At 36.7% G+C, this 21821-nt stretch overlaps 1 protein-coding gene across 4 annotated transcripts in view; it reads left to right on the forward strand.

Annotated features, from left to right (window-relative positions):
• LOC131079979 (general transcription and DNA repair factor IIH helicase subunit XPD) overlaps positions 1-21821 on the forward strand; it is a 163106-nt gene that overhangs the window by 103305 nt on the left and 37980 nt on the right. For 3 of the 4 annotated variants that reach the window (XR_009114101.2, XR_009114102.2, XM_058018029.2), the window contains exons 8-10: positions 2923-3012; positions 3196-3274; positions 3436-3512. Coding sequence is in view for 1 of the 4 variants with exons in the window: in XM_058018029.2 (XP_057874012.2) it covers positions 2923-3012; positions 3196-3274; positions 3436-3512 (246 nt within the window). In the remaining 3 variants the exon portion in view is untranslated. Of the gene's footprint in view, positions 1-2884; positions 3013-3195; positions 3275-3435; positions 3513-21821 lie in introns of those variants that run through there. The other variant, XR_009114103.2, reaches the window with a different exon arrangement.

Here is a 21821-nt window from a genome sequence, read left to right on the forward strand (position 1 = left end):
CATACAGTTTGGAAATTAAACATAAACTAACTAATTGTTATTAATAGAGCAACCTTTCCTCTTGTATTTAAACCGGATTCAATGATGGAGACAATCAATAACTCACGGCAATCAGTCTTCCAGAATCGTTGTCATTATTCTTCGATCCATATTTCACAACATGAAGCCGACCTATATTGGGTCACTTTTTTTAGTTGTTAGGCTCTATTGCTGCCGACCTAAATAATGTTTTGGTGTGTTGCAAAGGGTATATAAGAAAGGATAAATCATTTGTGAAGGTGTTGTTGTGGTGTGATTTGTGAAATATTATGGTGATGTATTTTTTTTTTTTTTAGTTGTCGTTAGGGTATCCCTGCGGCCCCAACCCAGCGCCGACCTAAATAATGTTTTGGTGTGTTGCAAAGGGTATATAAGAAAGGATAAATCATTTGTGAAGGTGTTGTTGTGGTGTGATTTGTGAAATATTATGGTGATGTATTTTTTTTTTTTTTAGTTGTCGTTAGGGTATCCCTGCGGCCCCAAGCCAGCGCCGACCTAAATAATGTTTTGGTGTGTTGCAAAGGGTATATAAGAAAGGATAAATCATTTGTGAAGGTGTTGTTGTGGTGTGATTTGTGAAATATTATGGTGATGTATTTTTTTTTTTTTTAGTTGTCGTTAGGGTATCCCTGCGGCCCCAACCTAGCGCCCCGACCTTACCCTGGTTCAGGCAAGGGGCGAGCTGGGGGCGAGCTGAATCCCTGCGGCCACGGTTCCATCAGCACCGCCCCCAAGTGTTCGTGGCAGAATAACTCCGGGAGAGAGAGTCGAACCCAAGACCCCAGGGAGCAAACCCGAGACTTAAGACCAACTACTCTAACTTGTGGGGGCATATTATGGTGATGTATTAGTTGAGTATGAAGTGTGCAAAATTAGTATGACAGAGTAATTGTGCTACAACATCAACATATGTTAGATGCCTTTTCTACATCAGTTCATGTTATGTTCTTCATTTTAATCTTCATGTATCTTGCTCAGAGATAGTGTGTCTCCTCAGCAAGTCCTTTGTATCTTGCCTTGAGGTAGTGAACTTCAGCCTGCAAGTCTTTTTGGGAGTAGTGAGCTTCTCTGGACAGTGAGCTTTAAAACATACACTATAATATTTGTTTCATATAGTGTGAGTTATCTCTCATTGTGTTTTTTCCCTCCTAGGGTCCACGTTAAAATCTTGATGTTCTTGTGTGATGCATGTTTTTTTTTCGGCAGATCTGATTTAATTGTTAATTGGTTAATGAATGTTTAAGTTTTAATTATGCTGTGTAATGGCCCCACTTTGAAATATAATTTAATAATAAATAATAATAACAAAATCTAAATATTAAAAATTAAGTTAAAATATGAAATAATATAATTAATTAAAATTTAATTAAGTTAATGAATGGTCAAAAGACATGGAAGGAATAGTTGTGACTCCCTCAACAATGAGATATAAAAGAGAGAAGAGAACCTCATTTGAGAGGGGGAGAATTTGGAAAATGAGAAGTGCAGATCTGATTTAAATAAGAAGTGCAGATCTGATTGTGAAAGGTTGTGTCCCTTTCAATGGGCAGAAATAATGAAGAGTTGCATTCTTCTTTCAAAGGGTGTGTCTCTTTCCAAAGGGCATACATAATGAAGAGGTGCGGTGCGATCTCTCCTTCACATTGAGAGATATAAAGGAAAGGAATCAAAAGCCTCCAGTGACATCACCATGGATCAGATCAGATCAGATCTAAACTGATATTAAGTTACATGCAGTAACATCCTTGTTCTTGGTGATATGCATGGGGATGTGTTTAATAAGTATGCTTAATATATGAAGCCCGATAATGTTCTTATGCAGAATTAATAGTAATATTAATATGGACTGCAATATGTATGACAGTCATACTTAATTTCATATATATATTCATAATACATAAGAAATTAGTATACTTATAGTCTAAATCATGTTATTACTGTTAGTATTTAAGAAGATGGGAATGAGATGTTCCAAAGAGGGGCAGTCTAAATCCAAGCAATAGGTTAAGTTCCAAGATAGGGTTGGGATCAGCAATCCATAAGCCTTGAGGGTATAGACCCAAGACAGGTAAGGGCTTGGATCTGTAAACTTTGAGTGAACCTATTGTATTTGGTATCTAAGCTCTTTGGTAACATACATAAACCTTTCTCCCTTAAAACTGAAGTAGTAGTAGGGTCTGATATCTATATTAAGAACTATGAATAATGAAATTAATCATCTAATGAGGAAAATAAATAAGCACTTGTTAATAACTTATTGAAGAATATCAATCGATTGTAGTATATTGAAATAGATCAGGTAGGGGACATTACATGCTGATTCCAGTGAATGTCTAGATCGGCATCTTTATGCATTTGTATATGAACTGTTACCAATGAATCACATGAAAGTGAGGAAATACATTGCATTCCATAGGAATGAAAGCCTTATATAGAGACAGATTGCAGAATTCATTCTACAATGCTAATAGATGCTCAATTCTGGTCATTTGTGGATATTGTTTGCAACTTGAATTAATATCGTTGACAATCATGTCTATGTTTTGCAAATAATGAATTACAGCTTCTTATGCAAATCAATTGCTGTGGAAAGTCTTGTGTCCTTGGTATGAAAATCTTTAGATTTATGTTCACCTTTTCTTTATTTGGTAAGAAGAGGGGGATTTAATTTTGATGCTTAAGTCGAGTTTACTATATTTTTTTTAAGCGCACTAATGAAATATGCTTGCACTGGAAATTAGGCAGTATAATTCATAAGCTAGATTTTGATGTTCTAATGAGTTGTATTTCAATATGAGCTGTTCTCTGATTAGATTTGATGGTTCATTTGTGTTTCACTATATAGCCTTATCACTGACAAGAGAATGGAGATGTTTGCAACAGAGGAAAAGTGGCAGAAGGAATTGATTTTGATCGGCATTATGGGCGCCTTGTGATTATGTTTGGGGTTCCTTTCCAGTATACTTTGAGCAGGTTGTATTTTCTTTTTTTTTTAAATAAACTTATTTTATGTCCATGAATGTGTATATTGATGAGCACAACTTAAATATATGATGGGATATGCGAAAGGTATATGCATTTGTCAGTCATACCTATAAAATATTTGCAGATATTTTGTCTTTGCTGGAGTCATTCTTAAATAACATTGCTGTTCAGGATTCTACGTGCTAGATTGGATTATTTAAGGGAGACATTTCAGATTAAAGAAGGAGATTTTCTCACTTTTGATGCTGTGGTATGTGTTTTTTATTTTTGGTATTGTTTTTCTTAACTTCGTAGTGGTGATCTCATGCCCTAGTGCCTGAGCTTTATAGTCATGAAGTTAGTGTATCTTACATTTATTATGATGTTGTATGTGTACTATTCTTCATTTACTGAATGTCTTTGATTGCTCAGAGACAAGCAGCACAATGTGTTGGCCGTGTAATTCGATCAAAAGCAGATTATGGAATGATGATATTTGCTGACAAAAGGTGATTGGCTGGCCATTGGTTGTCCAGAGATACTGAATTTTTTCAATGGTTAAATTTTTTTACAGCAATCTTTTTGTTGCAGTAGGTTATTGTTGGATAAGCATAAATTCACTGTTTTGAATAAATTATACCATTGTGAGAAGTTATGAAATTGCTTTATTCAGTTAGCATAAATTGAAAGACAAACAATTAGCTAAAAAATCTTTATGATTCAGAAACATTGCCTTTTTGATTGAACAAATATGGCAGATGAAGTAGATCTTTTGAGATAAGTTTGAACTGGATGTAAGAAATTTAAAAACTACCTTTATGTTCTTGTAGTTTGTTCAGTATTGATATTATGATGCTATTTAACCCCAATCTTTCTGCTCCTATTCCAATTCGAGCCAAAAAGTGGGCCTAACCCCAATCCTTCTTCTCTTAATCCTTTTCGCGTTAGAAAGTGGGCCTAACCCCAATCTTTTTGCTCCCATTCCAATTCGAGCCAGAAAGTGGGCCCTTCTCCTCCTAATCCATATCGAGTCAGAAAGTGGGCCTAACCCTAATCCTTCTGCTCCTAATCCATTTCGAGCAAGAAAGTGGGTCTAACCCCAATCTTTCTGCTCCTATTCCAATTTGAGCCAGAAACTAGGCCTAACCCCAATCCTTCTGTGCCTGATCCATTTTGAGTCAGAAAGTGGGCCTAACCTCAATCCTTCTGCTCCTAATCCATTTTGAGTCAGAAAGTGGGGGCCTAACCCCAATCTTTCTACTCTTGTATGCTCATTGATGTGTCATAAACTTTCTCCAATACGCTTCAAATATTTTCTTAATATGTCCCATAGATCTTGAGGATGTAAGGGCACCATAATTACTAGATTGGCTCCTCCACAAAGCTCCATTTGTTTATTGTCCCTTCTTCTCTTGCTTGGATGCTTTTAAGATCTTTCTCATCATGCCTTGTTTTCTTACTTGGGTTTACTTTTGTTTCATCGTCGAACATTGCCTCTATATTACATAATTGGCTTTCTTCCTTTCTCTTTCGATAGCCCTTAAAGCTCGTTGACCTAATTGCATTAACTAATTTCCCTCAGGCTGGCAGGAACAGACTTTGATACCACTTGTAATGTCCCCTTTTGGGAGGACACTAAATCTTACCCAATATACTTGTAGAATTATTGCAGGTTATGTATTTTCAGTCTGTTGTCGCAATTTGGACATATTCAATTTGATGTTGTTTCCCTCTTTAAATGCACAAGTCTGCTGTTTATATCAATCTGATCTGCTGCCTATACTCAGATATATGTATGTGTGAATGAAAATCCTTTTATTCCATCAGATCTGATTCTCTAGTTATCGATTTAATGTTTCCTCTTCTTTTCCTTCAATGCCTGCTTTATTATTGTTTGCAGATTTGTATTTGTGTTCTGATCTCTTTGATAAATGTTCATATCTTTCTTCCAGATTTTTTTATAATTCTGATTTAGGTCTGCTCCTAAATCTGCTTTTAATGCTTCAGATATTTTTTCTATTCCATGGATCCTTCCTTCACAAATGAAAACTTCTTCATTTATATCCTCCGATGTGAGGGAGAGTTACACCTCTTCTTAAAGGTCACAACCTTTCACAATTACCACCCTTCGAAAGGGTCACAACCTTTCATTAGTGCTGCCCCTTTGAAAGAGTCACTTCCTTATCTACTTCCCATTAATGCTTCCTTAATTCCTTTGCTCCTTTTTTTCTTCCTTTTTCCCTTTTTCTCCCCAAATGAAGTTCTCTTCTCTCCCTTTTATATCTCATGTTTGAGGGAGTCACAACTTTTCATTTCATGCCTTTTGACCATTCATTAAACTTAAATAACTTTTAATTATATGAATTTTTATTTTTATTCTTTTATATTATAAATTGTTATTATTTTTATTAATAAATCCTATTTCAACAAGGGGACATTACAATCAAGGAAGGATTAGATGAAAGAGACTAGAAGTAACCATTATGGCTAACAAACTAGTTCGGGGATTACCTTTGTATGTGTTTACCATTTTTCTTGCTCTATTGTATTTCTTGAAGCTGAGAGCCCCTTTCATGCTGGTTCTTTGCTATTGTACTTGATGTATGTTCCAGTCGGTTTTGACCTATTCTTGATCATTCATGGAACATTAATATAATCTCTTTCTTTCCTCTTGTATTGAGAAAGTAATATGGGCTTCTGCTTGTTTTAAGGAGTAGTCTGCATTAATGACAGTAATGATTAGTATTTAACTGATGATGGGATAATGATATTGTTTCTTGATTGTGTAAAGGAACAAATGCCTTCATGAATTGTACCTGATGTACATTCCGGTCCCTTTTGACCTATTCTTGGTCTTTTGTAGACATTAATATAATTTCTTTCTTTCTTCATTATTTAGAAAACTATAGTTTTCAACGTCTTTTAAGGAATAGTGTACATTAATGATAGCCGTGGGTAATATTTTGCCCTTGACGGGACAATAAAGGAACAAATTCCTTCTTGAATAGTTGACATATATAGGCCCGATTGAAGAATTTGCTACTCACATTCTTCTTAATCATTTTACAAAATGGAACATTGTTGTTCTATAGAAGGTTTTGGGTTTACAATACTTGAATGTTGTAAAAATGCATGGTTCTTATACCTATTCCTAATCACCCTCGATTAATTCTCTCTATGGGGCTATCGTAATTTACAAATCCTTGTCTGTTGCCTATTCCACTTTGTTTGCATTTTTTGATCGGATATAGGTTCACATTTTTATGTATGTAATAAGTGCCTATCCTGCATTTAGCTGTTGTGTTTTTGTGTAGCTGGTAGAGGGTCACCTGTTTTTAAGGCTGGCCACCTTGTGGTTTCGACTTGGGCCTAGTTCTAGAAAATTATGCCTTCACAGCTTTTGCAAATTGCAAAAATTCAGTTTTTGGCATGCATGTGATTTAATTATCAGTTGCTTTTGTTTATAGGCCTCTGCCTCATTTATTCCTGTTTTGTTTGGGTAGCAATGATGGATCCTCTAGATCAGCTTCTTCAATGGTGGAGAATGTATTGATGATTAAGCTCAGAAATTGATTTATTTGTCTCTGAAGCAAAATCTCCATCTCTTTGCCACTCAGTGTTCTTAGCATGGTTTGCAAACTCTGTGAGTACTCTCCAAGTTGCCAAGTACTCTGAATTTTTTTTGCTGGGTGAGTTTTTACAAGTTTATCACTTGCATTTGTATAGACATAGGAAAAAGACGGATAAAAATGTCGACGCAGGTAAAATGCATTTTTGACAGTTTTGCCATAAAACCATGCATTTTCTCTTTCAAGATAGCAATTTTTAATTTAATACATTTTGCAAAAAAAAAAAAGTTTCTTTAAGAAATTTTTATTTTTAGTACTTTCTAAGTTGCCGAGTTTTTACCAAGTCAAATTTTTTTGGCTTGCCGAGTACTCTCCAAGACCGAGTCTGTAAACAATGATTCTTAGTCTTCCCAATTAGTGTTTCTGAATATATTTTTTCATTCTAGGAATAAGAAGAGGCTGGACGTTCTTTTCTCTGAATGGGGTTTGACATGGTCGATGCTATTCTTGGGTAGCACATTGTTGGTCTCATATAGTCCATGAGCAAGAGATCAAATTGTTTTTGGCCTTTGGTCTTGTTTGCATTCTCAAGACACCAAAAGGAAAGGAATTTGGGTCAAGGATAGAAAAATGACAGTCTAAAGGAAAGGAAAGTGAGGGCAAAGGTTTTTGCTGGGAGATGAGATGTTGGGAGAAATCAGCAATGGAGAAGGTGTGAGATTATGCTAACGATAATCTTCAGCAATATTCTTTAGTATTGGTTGTAACAAGAAAACTTAGAATGTATGGAGAGAGTGAGAGATTGTCATGAGTGTGTTGGAAATGTTGTCATTGATGTCAAGGGTATATGGACAGTTGGAAGTTGTCATTGATGTCAAAGGTATACAGACAATTGGATAGCCTGCCAATGATGTCAAAGAGTTCATAGGACAAAGATTGATAGACAAAATAGTTGCCATCATTATCATTGATGTCAAATGAGATTGATGTCAAAGGAGAATCATTTAGATTTAATGAGAGAAAATATAGTTTACAAGGGCAATGATTATGTTTTAATTATATTTAGCAAGGCAAAGATTAATATAATTGATCACCAAAGCAATACCAAAGACATCATGTAAAAGAAGTTACTAAAGAAAGTCAGCTTTATAAGACAAAAAGGTTGAAGGCAAAAGATGTTGATGTTTATAGCATCGGTCAGTATCCTTCTCTGAGCCGATAGAGCAAAACGAAATGTCTAATTGGCCTTCCGGCCTTAGACATTTTGTGAGATCGAGTCATATGTGTATTGATTTAATATTTATATACTCTTGCCATTTTTGTATTTGAAATTACAAAATGTAATCCCGCCATCTTTTGTGAAAAGTCGGGTTAATTATAATATAGCCGATGTCTAATAAATGAGACGTGTTGGTTGGTAAGAAGTCGAGTTTTGTTATAAGTCGTGTTGCTTGATCATGACGTGGTTGGGTATATAGATCGGTGCACTCCATCTCCTTTGGCAATTTGAATTCATCATCAAGCAAATCGTATTCTTCCTTGACAGTATAGTGATATTCTTCAGCAATTCGAATCTCCCACTCAGCAAGCAGATTGTGTTCATTCTTAAGCAGTGATATATTCATCTTTAGTAGATCGTATCTTAGTATATCTTCACACAACAGTTGCATCATAGATAGCGAGTGGACTGCACTACTCATACACAACAAATCGTATATATTCCTTATACTTTGTGAATTGTAGATTGAAGTGTTCAATAAATTGTTTGATGCTAGCTTCAAGGAGTGAAGCAAATTCATTGTAAAGAAATCTTGTATATTGATAAATACAATAAGGAACATCATTGTTTGGTTTTTCACCTTCAAGAGGAAGGTTTTCGCAGGGTAAATTCTGTGCATTTGAGTTTGAATTATTTCTATCTAATCTGAAACTCTTGGCGGTAAACCAGCCAAGGGAAAATAACAAGGAACTGAAACTCAATCACTCTACCACATATTTCAGCGGGAGGACATTACATTAAGCTATCACTCTACCGCATATTTCAGCGGGAGGACCATTGTATTAAAACTTATCACTCGACCACTTATTTAGTGGGAGGACTTCGTACATAAACTGAATTACAAGCAAGAAGGCGGTAAGCCAGCCTCTTCCACTTATGCAGTGGGGATTACAAATAAGAACAACAAGAATGGATGATCAGTACTACTGAAACAACCTTACAAAATAGAGATAAGATGAGAAGAGTAATGCAGATTTCTACGACAAGAATATAAATTTCTGTTACAACCAATCTGCAGGCTGAAAGTACAAATCAGCAGCCTATGGAAACACCAAAATGCTCATAACTCCCTCATTTTTCACCCGAATCAACTCAAATCAGTCTTAAACCCACAATATATCACTCACAACAGTAACCAATCCAAACAACCCCATATTTGTTTGGCATGCATCCCAATGCAAGTACAAAAACCCACGCTATGCCTAGGAAGTTCGATTTTGTCTAGGAAATTCATTGCTTAATGAAAATTGCTAAAAACTCACAAAATGAATCGCCATTGCTGGGAAGGAGGATAGAGCTGATACCCATAACCGTCAGTCGCTCTAGCAGAGAGGTGTGATTGAAAATGTGCTTTAGCCACAGGCAAAACCAGCAGTCTCTAGAATCACTTTAGCATCAAAAATGTCTACGGCCAACTCTGAGAATGTAAGATAACACAATGCACAACTAGGTACTGTATTTCAAGTACGAAATCCGGTAGCACTAGGGAGACGCACTCCGAAGCCTCAAGTTCTGTTGCCAAACCGACAGCCTAACATTACAATTTTTCAAGATGATCCAAATGGGAGCCCAAGTCTCATATTTATAACTTCACACACCTCAAACTCAAATGCAAATTCCTTCAATTTCAACGCCTTTCATTTGCATTTCATTCCACTACATGTGGACCCAAGTGTGGCGCCATTTCCCACAAGTCAAACCTCACGCCCAAGGCTTGGACCCATGTTATGCTTTGGCAAAATTTAGAGATAAGTCATAAAAATAATATCCCTCTCAAATATTTCGACATCTCTTTAATAAACATGAAATTTTGCAAAAACTTAGGAAAAATATAAACATTAATCCCAAATTCGATAATTAATAGCAATTAAACAAATTAATTAAATATTAAACCTTAGGATAAGGAAATAATATTTAATTATATCACATATGACTCCCGTACTGATTATTATCAAAACTAGGATGAGACTGAGCTAGGACGACCACAGAACTGCTGTAGAATCAGAACCCTGCCCACTGCGAAAAAAAAGAATTATGCCACACTGCCACTTACTAAAATTAGTAAGTCAAGAATTAATGCTCCGAAAAGCATGATCTTCGTGTCCAGAGGCAAAGCATGGAGATCTCAGTAGGACAACATCCCCAGAATGGCCATTCCTTGACTTACTAAAAATAGTAAGTCCTCGTTTCATCAATGTTGGACCCCTCATTCTTCATTCCACCTAGCCTACGAGTCTCAGGAATAGGCTAGTGGACCACTGGAAGGTCATCAATGAGAAGGGGACATTACTATGTACAAGTAGTTGATTGGATCCTTGATGTATCTAGTTAACACTAGACCGGATATTTGCTATGCAGTGAGTGCACTTAGTCAGTTCATGTGTGAACCGAGACAGATACATCTAGTTGCAGCCAATCATAACTTGAGATACTTGCGTGGCACAGTTGGATATGGCTTGAAATATTCTTTGAGTGTGGACCCGAATTTAGAAGGCTATTCTGATTTTGATTGGGCAAGGAGTTTTACTGACCGGAAGAGTACCTCTGGTTGTTGCTTCAGTTTGGGATCTGCTATGATTTCCTGGTGTAGCAGGAAGCAGTCTTCAGTGACACTAAGCACCGCAGAGGCAGAATACATTGCAACATGTGTGGCGACCTGCGAAGCAATGTGGCTTCGGAAGCTCCTTGCAGGATTGTTTGGACAATCGTTGGAACCTACTACTATTCATTGTGATAACCAAAGCTGTGTGAAGCTTTTAGTTAATCCAGTGTTCCATGATAGAACAAAGCATGTTGAGATCTAGTACCACTACATCAGAGATATGGTACAGAGGAATGTTGTTTAGTTGAGATGCATTTGTACTGAGGAACAGATGGCTGGCATTCCCACCAAGCCTCTTGCCAAAGTGAAGTTTGTGCATTTTCTAGACAAACTTGGAGTTGTGGAGAGGGAGTCTCAGTATCAGTGACTTTTTGTGATGTACTATAATACATTCTTCTCTGTGAGAGAAGTTTGAGGTGTAAGCCCTTGTTCCACCCTCTGCGAGTAGGTATGGTGGATCCACCCTCTGGGAGTAGCCATGGTGGATGTCATGTGAGAGACTCCATGGCTTAGCGCTTGTGCTTATTCACCCACTGGGAGTAGCCATGGTGAACGTCATGATGAGATGACGACATCACGTTGAGTGACTCCGTGATGGGCACTTGTGTTGACTTGCATTTCCATACATGGGAGTAGCCATAATGGACCCACCCTCTGGGAGTAGCCATGTTGGATGTCACTACACGACTCATATATCAAAAAGGATTCCTCCCTAGCTAAGAGGGAGTGTTGATGTTTATAGCGTCAATATCCTTCTTTGAGCCGACAGAGCAAAACTAAATGTGTAATTGGCCCTCCGGCCTTAGACATTTTGTGAGATCGAGTCATATGTGTAATGATTTAATATTTATATACTCTTGCCATTTTTGTATTTGAAATTACAAAATGTAATCCCGCCATCTTTTGTGAAAAGTCAAGTTAATTATAATATAACCGATGTCTAATAAATGAGACGTGCTGGTTGGTAAGAAGCCAACTTTTGGTAGAAGTCGGGTTGCTTGATCATGACGTGGTTGGGTATATAGATCAATGCACTCCATCTCCTTTGGCAATTCGAATTCATCATCAAGCAGATCGTATTCTTCTTCGACAACAAAGTGATATTCTTCAGCAGTTCGAATCTCCCACACAGCAAGCAGATCATGTTCATTCTTAAGCAGTGATATATTCATCTTCAGCAGATTGTATCTCAGTATATCTTCACACAGCAGTTGCATCATAGATAGCGAGTGGACTGCACTTCTCATACACAGCATATTGTATATATTCCTTACACCTTGTGAATTGTACATTAAAGTGTTCAATAAATTGTTTGATGCTAGCTTCAAGGAGCGAAGCAAATTCATTGTAAAGACATCTTGTATATTGATAAATACAATAAGGAACACCATTGCTGGGTTTTTAACCTTCAAGAGGAACATTTTCCCAGGGTAAATTCTGTGCATTTGTGTTTGAATTATTTCTGTCTAATCTGATCACTAAAAATTAACAAAAGACAACACTTATATTATGTTTTGCAGCGATCAAAATCTTCAAAGGCTGTGATCTTAGTTAAAGCTAGAGATTTTCAAAGGCATCTTTTATGATTTAAAGAGCAGCGATTATGTTTGGTAAAGAACAGTAATAATGTTTACTAAAAAGCAGCTGTAAAGTGAAAGACAGAGCTTGTGTTATTAAGATTAGAGAATTATTAAACAAAAGGTCATGTTCTCCATCAGCATTTTTAAAGCACATCTTTAAAGAGAGTTTTGAGCAGATTTTGAGAGAGCTTTGAGCACACTTTTGAGAGGGTGTTAAGGCCAATCTTAAAGACATCTGGAGCAGACATTTAAGGCAAAGTTTTAGCAGATTTTTGAAGTCAATTAAGGCTAATTTATAGCAGACCTTTCTTGGTGATTTTTTATCAGATTTTGAAGGAGATTTGAGCAGATTGGTTAGAAGCAGTTTTTGAGGAAGACAAAGACTTTGTTGTGATTGAGGTTGGTGCCTTCTATCATAAGAGATTGGTGTCTCTTGCTGAGTGGGAGCTCAGTTGTGGGGATTGGTGCCTCCAGTAGGTTGGTGCCTATGAATTGAGGGGATTGGTGTCTCCTGTGGGTTGGTGCCTAAAAAGTTGTAAGAAGATTTTATATATAAGCAATATGTTGATGTGGTTTTCTCCCATAAGGGTTTCCACGAAAAAGTTGTGACTCTCATGTGTTCCTCTTATGTTGCATGATTGTTGCATCTTATGTTGTTGATATTGTGCAATAGATGATGTTGTGTTTGTTAAGTTGCAAAAGTAAAAGTTAGTCTTATACTGATTCACCCCCCTTCCCCCCCTTCTCAGTATAATCATTGGCTCTTCAATGTGTAGAATGTGGGAGTTGATGTGAGACATATAGTGATAATCAGTTTTTATCTAGGCCCTAACCCATTCGAAAACATGCCAAGGCATCTTAAAAATTGGGATTTTGTCCATGTTTAAAGTTTCAAGTTTTCAAAGTTAACTTGGACGATAGTGTTTTTGATTGCACGAGTGTTGGTCATTGGTGTATTTGATTGCAGAGGTGCCTTCAAAGTTTGGGTCTAACCTTATGCAGTAGGTTTTAGGAGCTTAGAGAAAGCCTTAGGATGGTTGTAAATTAGTCTAATGATAAAAGAAGTTTGAAAATAGAGCAAATGTGTCCTATAACACACCCGTGGGAACAAATACTAAATGAGTTTGAAAACATATGGTGGAACTTGCAAAGTAGGCAATTTGCAACCTTACATTTGTTAATGCATGGTAGCTTATGCAAGATAAGACCTTCCTAACCTTCCTTGTTCTGTTATTCATCTACATGCTTCGTGTCTGATTTATATTACATATGATTATCGGAGTGTACAAACATTGCTTATCATTAAGTCATCGGGTTAAATTAGCCGATACATACTTGCTATCGGATGCATAAACATTGGCACCGATTCACATTTGTTATCGGGCTTAATTATATCGAGCATATTTGTTATCGGGTTTAATGAATACACTGCTTCATTTGGCATTAAACATTGGTTAACAAATGCACCGGTTGGATTATATTCATCGTGCACTTTGAATAATCGATGTTTATCTGAACCGATTCATTAAATAGATCAGTCATTATATTATGATATTACAATATGCTATCGAAGGTTTTGAACTGATAATCAGCATTGTGTTAATGGTATAAATGTAAAGGCACCGATCAATGGGTGCATTGATCGGTCATGCCTAAAAGGCATGACCGGTCAATACACCAATTGACCAGTTGCCTAAATGATATATATGCCAATTGAATTCATTTGGAGAAGACAGAGAAAATATTAAATGATCTCTCTCCTTCAGACCTGCAGATAAAAATCAGATTTATTAGATATTGACATAATTCCTCATATCCATATATAGCATCCATAGTTCATAACTCGTTCTTCAATTAAAATTGAGATAACTTTACAACATTTTGCACCCACTTTAGTTGGATGGTTCAACTAGGTGAAACAAAATGTTAAAGGACATGGCATAAATTTTTATACCTTGTAGAAAGGATATGAAAGAGTTCATGCTCTTTGATCTTCTTTCACTTCTCTCCTTCATTCCAATATGTGGTCCAAGCCAACTTGCTCGGGATTCGTGGTGGACCTCATAGACTAGTAGTAGAGAAGAGGAGGATGTAGATGAGCTGAAAATAGTATGTACAATGAAAGGCACCTTGGGAAAGGATTGGTTATGTTGTACTACTGAGATGTAAGAGAGAGATTTGCAATGTTGTTTCCATAGAACATGGGGGCGAAGCCTAGCCAAAAGGGTAAAAATAAAATGATGTTGTGATTGCCACCCAATTGGATGGTTGCCATCTAGGCAAAAGGGATCATGCTAGGTCTATAGTAAAAATGGTGATGCTGTTGCCACCCAAACAACAAAGGATGTAAGGCTAGGTGAAATAAAAGTACAGTTCTGGAATGATCATCATACAAAGGATAGCACAAAATATGCCCTTCCTTGAGTGGCCAAAAGAGAGGAACCAATCAATTTTAAGATAATGGATAATGGGAGAAAGAAAAATTGCTAAGGTATGAGATAGGAACACAGATTGAGTAGGGGGACAAGAGAAGGGGTTTGCCTCAAAAATTAGAGAAATTGAACACAAAAAATGAACAAATAAATAATGTGCAAGATGATAATCAAGGATTGGATAAGAGTAGTAAAATATTAACAAACATGACAAGACATGGTGATAATGACAAGGGGATACATGCAAATCGAGGTGACGACTGCCATAGTTCAGGCAGAAAAAACGCCTCCAAGGGATAGGTGAGAAAGGAAAAGGACATACTATAATGTGTGAAAAGATAAGTATGTAGACATAAGGGAATTGTAGCATGTTGTAGAGTAGAATAGGAAGTGTGTAGATAAGAGAAGAATTTAGAAAAATGGGATAATATCATTAACATATGTTTTTGTAAGTTCTTGATATATTTTGAAACCTAGCATATATTTATAGTGCATGCAAAGAATGTAAATTTTCAATTGGGTTCTTTATTTCAATATATTAGTTCAATCTAACTTAAAATTGCAACATATTATGAATTTATAATAGAGAGCAAAAATATATTTAGATTTCCCTAAGTAAACTGATCCAATGTACGAGTTGGGACAGGAACTGGTAAGAAAATGAGAATATATAGAAGAGGGAGTGATTTCGTTTCAGATTAACCAAATGAAAGATTTTGAATAACTGAGGTTAATAATTTGTATAATACAGAGGTTCTTTATTCAATACGTCAGTCTAATCTAACTCAGTTCCATACTATATTCTGATATTATAACAAATAGCTCAAAATATTCAGATTTCCTTAATTAAAGTAAGCCAGTGTAAGAGCTGGGAGAGGAACTAATAAAGGAAAGAGGTCCTTGAACACACCTATGGGAGAAATACGATAATGAGTTTGAAACTGTAAGGTGGAGATTGCAAGCAGGCAATTTTTGATCTTACATATCACAATTTATAATTTGGTAAATCTACCTTTCTCTCTTAGCCCTTTCACATGTGCATGTGATCATCAAGCATTGGCTTAAAGTTGTTTGTTGGAGTTTAAGGAGCTGAAAGCTGAAAATTAGTGAATAATGTTCTTTGCAGAATTTTTCTTCTATGACCCTCTTTTGCGTCTTGAGATTTCCTTATGGTTAAATCTTTTAACAATATTGTAGTCTGCTATCATGAAACTATGATTTCTATGCATCAGTGTGAAGGAGGGCTTCTTTGGTTGATATAATCTAGCAATAGGATTGCATGCAATATTATGCACATAATCCTAGGTTATAGTATTTTAAAAAAATGTTTGTTTTCTTGTACAATTTGAACAATCATCTTGAAGATGAAATGGATAGTCATTGTGGAGATGAATTGAATGGTCATGTGGTCAACTTTTTTAACAAGATTGTAATATACTTCATAAACTATATATTCTTTGAGTCATAGTTAAAGAGATCTTCTTTGATCAATATGATCTAGCAAGTGGATGGCTGTAATGTCCCCATTGTGGGGCCCTCTTGTAGTACAGCTAGTGCTAGTCTCCAGGTTGGTGCCAACATGGTTAGGGGAGTATTTTGATGCTGCAAGTGTATTTAGACGGCTTAGTGGAGATGAGTGACACTTTTTGGGGTGATTTTGGACAACTCGTCCAAGACTTACCTTTTACGGTAAGTTACTATTTTTAGGAAGTCTCAATTTCGACATGGATTGGTCAGTTGGGAGACTTACTATTATTAGCAGTTACTATTTATAGTAATCACCATTTTTGGCAGCTGGCCATGGCTTCAGTCTTCTCTCAACTTCAACATGCAGCATCTTCAGTTTCAAAGCCTAAATAGTTGGGCCTATGTTTAGCATATTACTATTTATAATAAACCTATTTTAGGGGAATTGGCCTTAGACTCAGCTTCAGTTCGCTGTAGCTGGTCAACAAATATTATCAGCAAATAATATATTATCTATTGCCAGGCAATTTGGGTATGTTTATATTTAATTAATTTAATTTTGGCAGGCAAGGCTTTTACTGTGAAATTTGTTGTTTTAAAATCAAATAGTTAAATTGCAATTCATAGTTTATTTCTAGCATTATATTTCTATTCCCGAAACATTAAGTAAAAATAAATAAAGAGTAATTAAATCAGAAGTCAGAAAATATCCCTCAACCAGATAATTAAAACTTCAAAAGAAGGGGGGATATTACAATGGAATGTAATATTATGTACACAATTGTAGGTTATAGTATTTTACATATTTGTTTTCTTATACAATTTCAACAGTCATTTTCAAAATGAATTCTATTATGTATCTCATTTTGATGAGTACAATCTCAAGTTTGCATGAATACAATTTCAATTCATTTTTAGTCCAAATTGTTAACCTTACATTGGTATTAGAGCCATGGCATTTTTTTTGTTCATGTGCACCAGGCTCATCTTTTCTGTCCCTATGCTTGCTTCCATGTTTGTCTAACCTAGTCCAAATCTGCTGGCGTCAAGATTCTCAAATAAAATTTTCTCCAAATAACCTTGCTGTTTTTTCCATTATCTTTTTTGCTTTTTGTTTGGCTTCATAACTTTGACCTTTTGCTTACAATTATTTTGAACTGATCTTTTTCCATATCCCCTCGAATGAAACCTTTTTAACCATGCTCAAAAAATGTTTGGCGTTTGAAAACAGATGTACAAGAATATTGAGTTACTATGGTCAATGGTAGAAAGAAGTGAGGACATGCAACCAAACCACTGTGAAATCTCATTGTGATCAGATTGTTTGTTCACACCATAGCAAAGCACATGATCCCTCTTTGTTTTATTAAGTGCGACGAGCATGCTGTTTTTTTGTATCCTGTGCCATTTGTGTTCATTAATCTATTCAATTTTTTGATCTGTTTTTATACAATTGCTAGTCAGGGTTATGAATATCAACAATTCATAGATCCTTTTAATGCGTGGTTCTCAAATCCAGGCAGAGTTGCTTTCAGGTTTAATGTTTAAAGTTATAAGTTTGTTATTTTGTGTTATACTTTGGGGAGTGTTTTAATTAAAAATCTTAATCAAGGGTTTCTAGTTTAAACCATTTTACCAAGGGGGGCTTTTATAATTCATATGAGGATATATTAGCTTATTAAGGATTGTTTTTTTAGATGGTCATTTTATCCATTTTAGAGTAGTTTTGGGTGCATTTTTAGACTTGTTGAACATTGCAAGCAATTAGTTAGTTAATATTTTTGGTGCATTGGATTCAAAAATTAAAACAAATTTAGCAACTTAAAACAAATCATAGTGTTTGGTATATGTGGTGCATTTGGTTCATGCTTACGAGTAATGCTTTAACACTTGAATTGTTGTATCCAATGCCTAACACGACTACAATAACAATATTTGTGGCATTGACCCTATAAATCGCTAGGGAGAAGTAAGGTCATTTTTCTTTTGAGAGACTATCCTCTCCATTTACTATGCATTTGTCTTTATCATTGGATGCAAATCCTTATAGTAGTAAATTCCAAGAATATAGGGGAGTTATACTTGCATACAAGGATCTCTTTTAGAGTAGGTGTTATTGATATGGCACGTCCTTTTCATGTACTAGTTAAGTACTTGATACCACTTTGCTCTCACATGCTTTAAGGTGTCTTTAACATACTGATGCGTATATTGAAGGGATTAGCTTCTTCCTTGTATCAGAAAGTGTATAAGAAGGATAAGCATATTGAGAGTTTTGGTATGTCAATTTAGTAGCATATGGAAAAGGAAACCTATTGGTGTGATAAGGAACCATTCCATCTCCAATTGACAACAAAATGCATTCATTCACATCAATAGGTGGTACAACACTAATCAAGGACACATGGTTAGAATGGTTTTAAGGCAAGTTGAGAATACACTCTTAATCAATGATTTATGGTTTTAACTTCTGTGATGGAGACACGAGGTAAACTGACAATAAAGGTAGGGATACAAATCTAGAGGCATAAAAAATCTGAGGCATTGGCTTTGATAAGGATCTCAGTTGATGGAGAAGCCTTCCATCACACACAAGTGTGTGACACACCAAGAGAAGCACTACACAAGTTAAAAATGATTTGTATGTTTTCCATTCACAATTAGAATTATACAATTGCAATGAAAGTTGTTCAACATTGAGTTGAAAAATGGGGATGTAATGAGTTTGGCTTAAGAAATCCGTGCAATCAAGCATGATGTGGAAGCTCGTAGACAAATTTATGCATACATGTTTTCCTTAATCAAAGCTTGTGTTGCCATGTATTCGTGGGACCAAAAAATGGGTCCATGGGACTTTGGGATGCAAAATAGGAGTTGAGGACCAAAAATGAGTGTGTGGGACAAGAAGCGGATTCTGGGACCCAAAATGTAGTTCCCAGACCAAAACCAACTCGGATTCAATCTATTTGGAAACTTTGCAAGCAAGCAGTCAATTGAAGTCACTCACTTCTGATCAATTGGTTGAAAATATGGCTGAAAGAGAAAAGGCCTTTGAAAAAAAGATTGAAATTATAGGAAATAATATTTGCTATGCTTATCAAAAAGGTAATTCTTTAATAAGGTTTCATCTTCTAAAAGCAAAGGAAATGAAAGATGTGTTGTGACCTAATCACACATCACCCCATCCCAGATAGGGGCCCCCCTTTGCTTTTTGGCCCTTTTGGTCGTTTGGATTTCGTTTTCGTGTGTGTTAGCGGCAATCTCTTCAATCTCTCCGCGTTGCAGGTGTTTGGGAGTCAGTTGGGGTTAATCTACTTCTCTGTCCAACAAATTCTGTGAGGTCTAGGGCCCGTTTTGTCCTTTTTCTAGGGTTTTGCCTTCTGTCCTAGATTTTAGGGGTCCCTATTAGGGTTTTTGAAAAACTGAACATACGAATGGAGTCGGGGCCCTTCAGGGGACCTCCCAGCAAAATTTGAGCCCAAACGGAGTAACTTTCTATTTTTAGAAAGTCCCTATTTTTTAGGGATTTTTCCGAGTCCCAGAATGTCGCCATTTCGCCAAAAATCAAACTTACTATTTTTACTAATTTCTATTTTTTAGTAAGTTTCTATTTATAGTAAGTCATTCCTGCGTCCTGTTTTAGGCTCTAACTCAGACATTTTGGAAAGTTTCTATTTCGGGAAAGTCTATTTGTGGTAGGATCAGGCTAGCAGACAGCGAAGAATCAACGTGCACAATCACTTCTAAATCTGGAAAGTTGAAAGCAGACAGGCAGGGGTCTAAAATGGCTAAGTTTGAGAATCATCCTTGAAGTGGAAGGCACAAAATTGTTCTAAGTCTGGAAAATCCACCTTCAAAATCCCAAAGTGGCATCTCAGCACAGACAGTGGTCAAAATTTGGCTAAGTTTGGATCTTCTATTCCAGAAGAGGAAAGCAAGCATGATCATCCAAGACTAGAAATTCACATCAATCCACCGATGTCATCCTGCTCCGAAAATGGCCTGAAATTTGACTAAGTCTGGAAATTTGGAAGATCTTCCAAAATCCAGAATTTGCATTATGATTCCTATGGACCTGAAACCACTCTCAAACATCCTGAAAGTATATATGAAATATAACTTAAAGTATAAGCACTTAAATGTTATATTTCATATATATATCTTGATGAAGAGCCTGAAATAGTGGAAAAATCCACCTCTCCATGGACATCTCCAAAATGCGCCCAGGTATGGGCTAGGGCGCTAAAACCAAGAATGCTTTCACAACTGCAATTTTCCTCCTCTCCTTGGACATAGAAAAAATGCGCCTAGGTCAGGCCTGGGGCGCTAAAACCAAGAAAGCTTTCACAAGTGCAATTTTCCATCATTCCTTGGACATGGCAAAAATGCGCCCAGGTTAGGCCTGGGGCGCTAAAACCAAGAAAGCTTTCACAAGTACAATTTTCCATCATTCCTTGGACATGGCAAAAATGCGCCCAGGTCAGGCCTGGGGCGCTAAAACCAAGAATGCTTTCACAATTGCAATTTTCCATCATTCCTTGGACATGGCAAAAATGCGCCCAAGTCAAGCCTGGGGCGCTAAAACCAGGAATGCTTTCACAACTGCAATAATCCATCATTCCATGGACAGGGCCAAAATGTGCCCGGGCATAGGCTGGGGCACTGAATCCAAGAAGCCATTCACAGAAAGAAAATTCATGAATCCTTGGCGTGGTAAAATTTCACCCAAGCAGAAAATTTGAAATTTTGCCTAAGGCACAGAATCCAAGGAGTCAAGGAAGGTTAAAAAACAGAAATTCCGCTCGGGCAAATTTTCAATTTTGCTATTTTTAGACATCAAATCCTGGCCAAATATGGAAATTTTTATAGATTCCGAATCAGGACGAAATTCCTCATCCAATGAACCTGACTCCTAAAATTTAGGAAGATCCCTAAAAAATAGGGATATGGAGAAAAGCTGGGAAAGTTCCTTCGACGGCACGAGATGACAAGTCGGAGTGGAATTGAGCAAATCACGAGAGAGATCCTGCAGTCTCCCTCCAAAATTGGAAAGAACAGAATCAATGAGTTAGCGGGAGGAATCTTCCAAAATATGACACATGACTGGGAGCTTTTAAGGAAGGTTCTAGATTCGAACTCACATGCATTGGAAACCGCCTCACATGTCATCATAATTAAAGAAAGTATGACGCGCCATAAATGCAGTTACTTATTTGGTACCTCTTGGGAATTGTATATAAGTTGGAAATAACATTTCATTTTTCACGTGCGAGATCCAAGAAAGAAAGAGTGAAGAAGTGAAAAGTTTTCTATACTTAGTCTCTATTTCATCATTTTGAAATATTCCCAGGATGGCGGAACCTAGCAGGACAGCTAACATTTCCAGGCAAGCAATGATTAAAGCAGAGATGAAGGGTTTTCTTCCCCATTCTCGGTTGAATTCGAGATGGGAAGAGATCAGTGATACCAATTTCGGCACGTTCAACTGGGCTGCATTCAAGATAAGAATGTTCAGAACTGTAGGACACAATCCATCTCCGATAGCTGTCAAGATTGTGAGAAGCGGAATAGTTGCAGCAGCTGGCTTTCCTCCCGCCATTCAATGCCCAGATCTAGTCTTGGAATGTGCAGCGCATTACAATCTGGAGCGGAAGACGATCTCAACGCCAGACGACAAGTTACTGGCAACATTGACTCCAGAGGCGATTGGTGAAGCCTTCAGAATCCCTTCACATTACTCCATGACATACAGGACCAGCAATGGAGCCCAAGCAGTCTATGAAGGAGGCCCCACCAGGTGTGCTGATTTGATCAACAAGCAATGGTTGCTGAAACCTAGAGTGCACGTTTCCAAGATGCCCAAGACTCTCACGATCTTCGAGTTCAAGC

Source organism: Cryptomeria japonica, chromosome 10 (assembly GCF_030272615.1).
Source record: "Cryptomeria japonica chromosome 10, Sugi_1.0, whole genome shotgun sequence".
Classification (NCBI taxonomy): domain Eukaryota; kingdom Viridiplantae; phylum Streptophyta; class Pinopsida; order Cupressales; family Cupressaceae; genus Cryptomeria; species Cryptomeria japonica.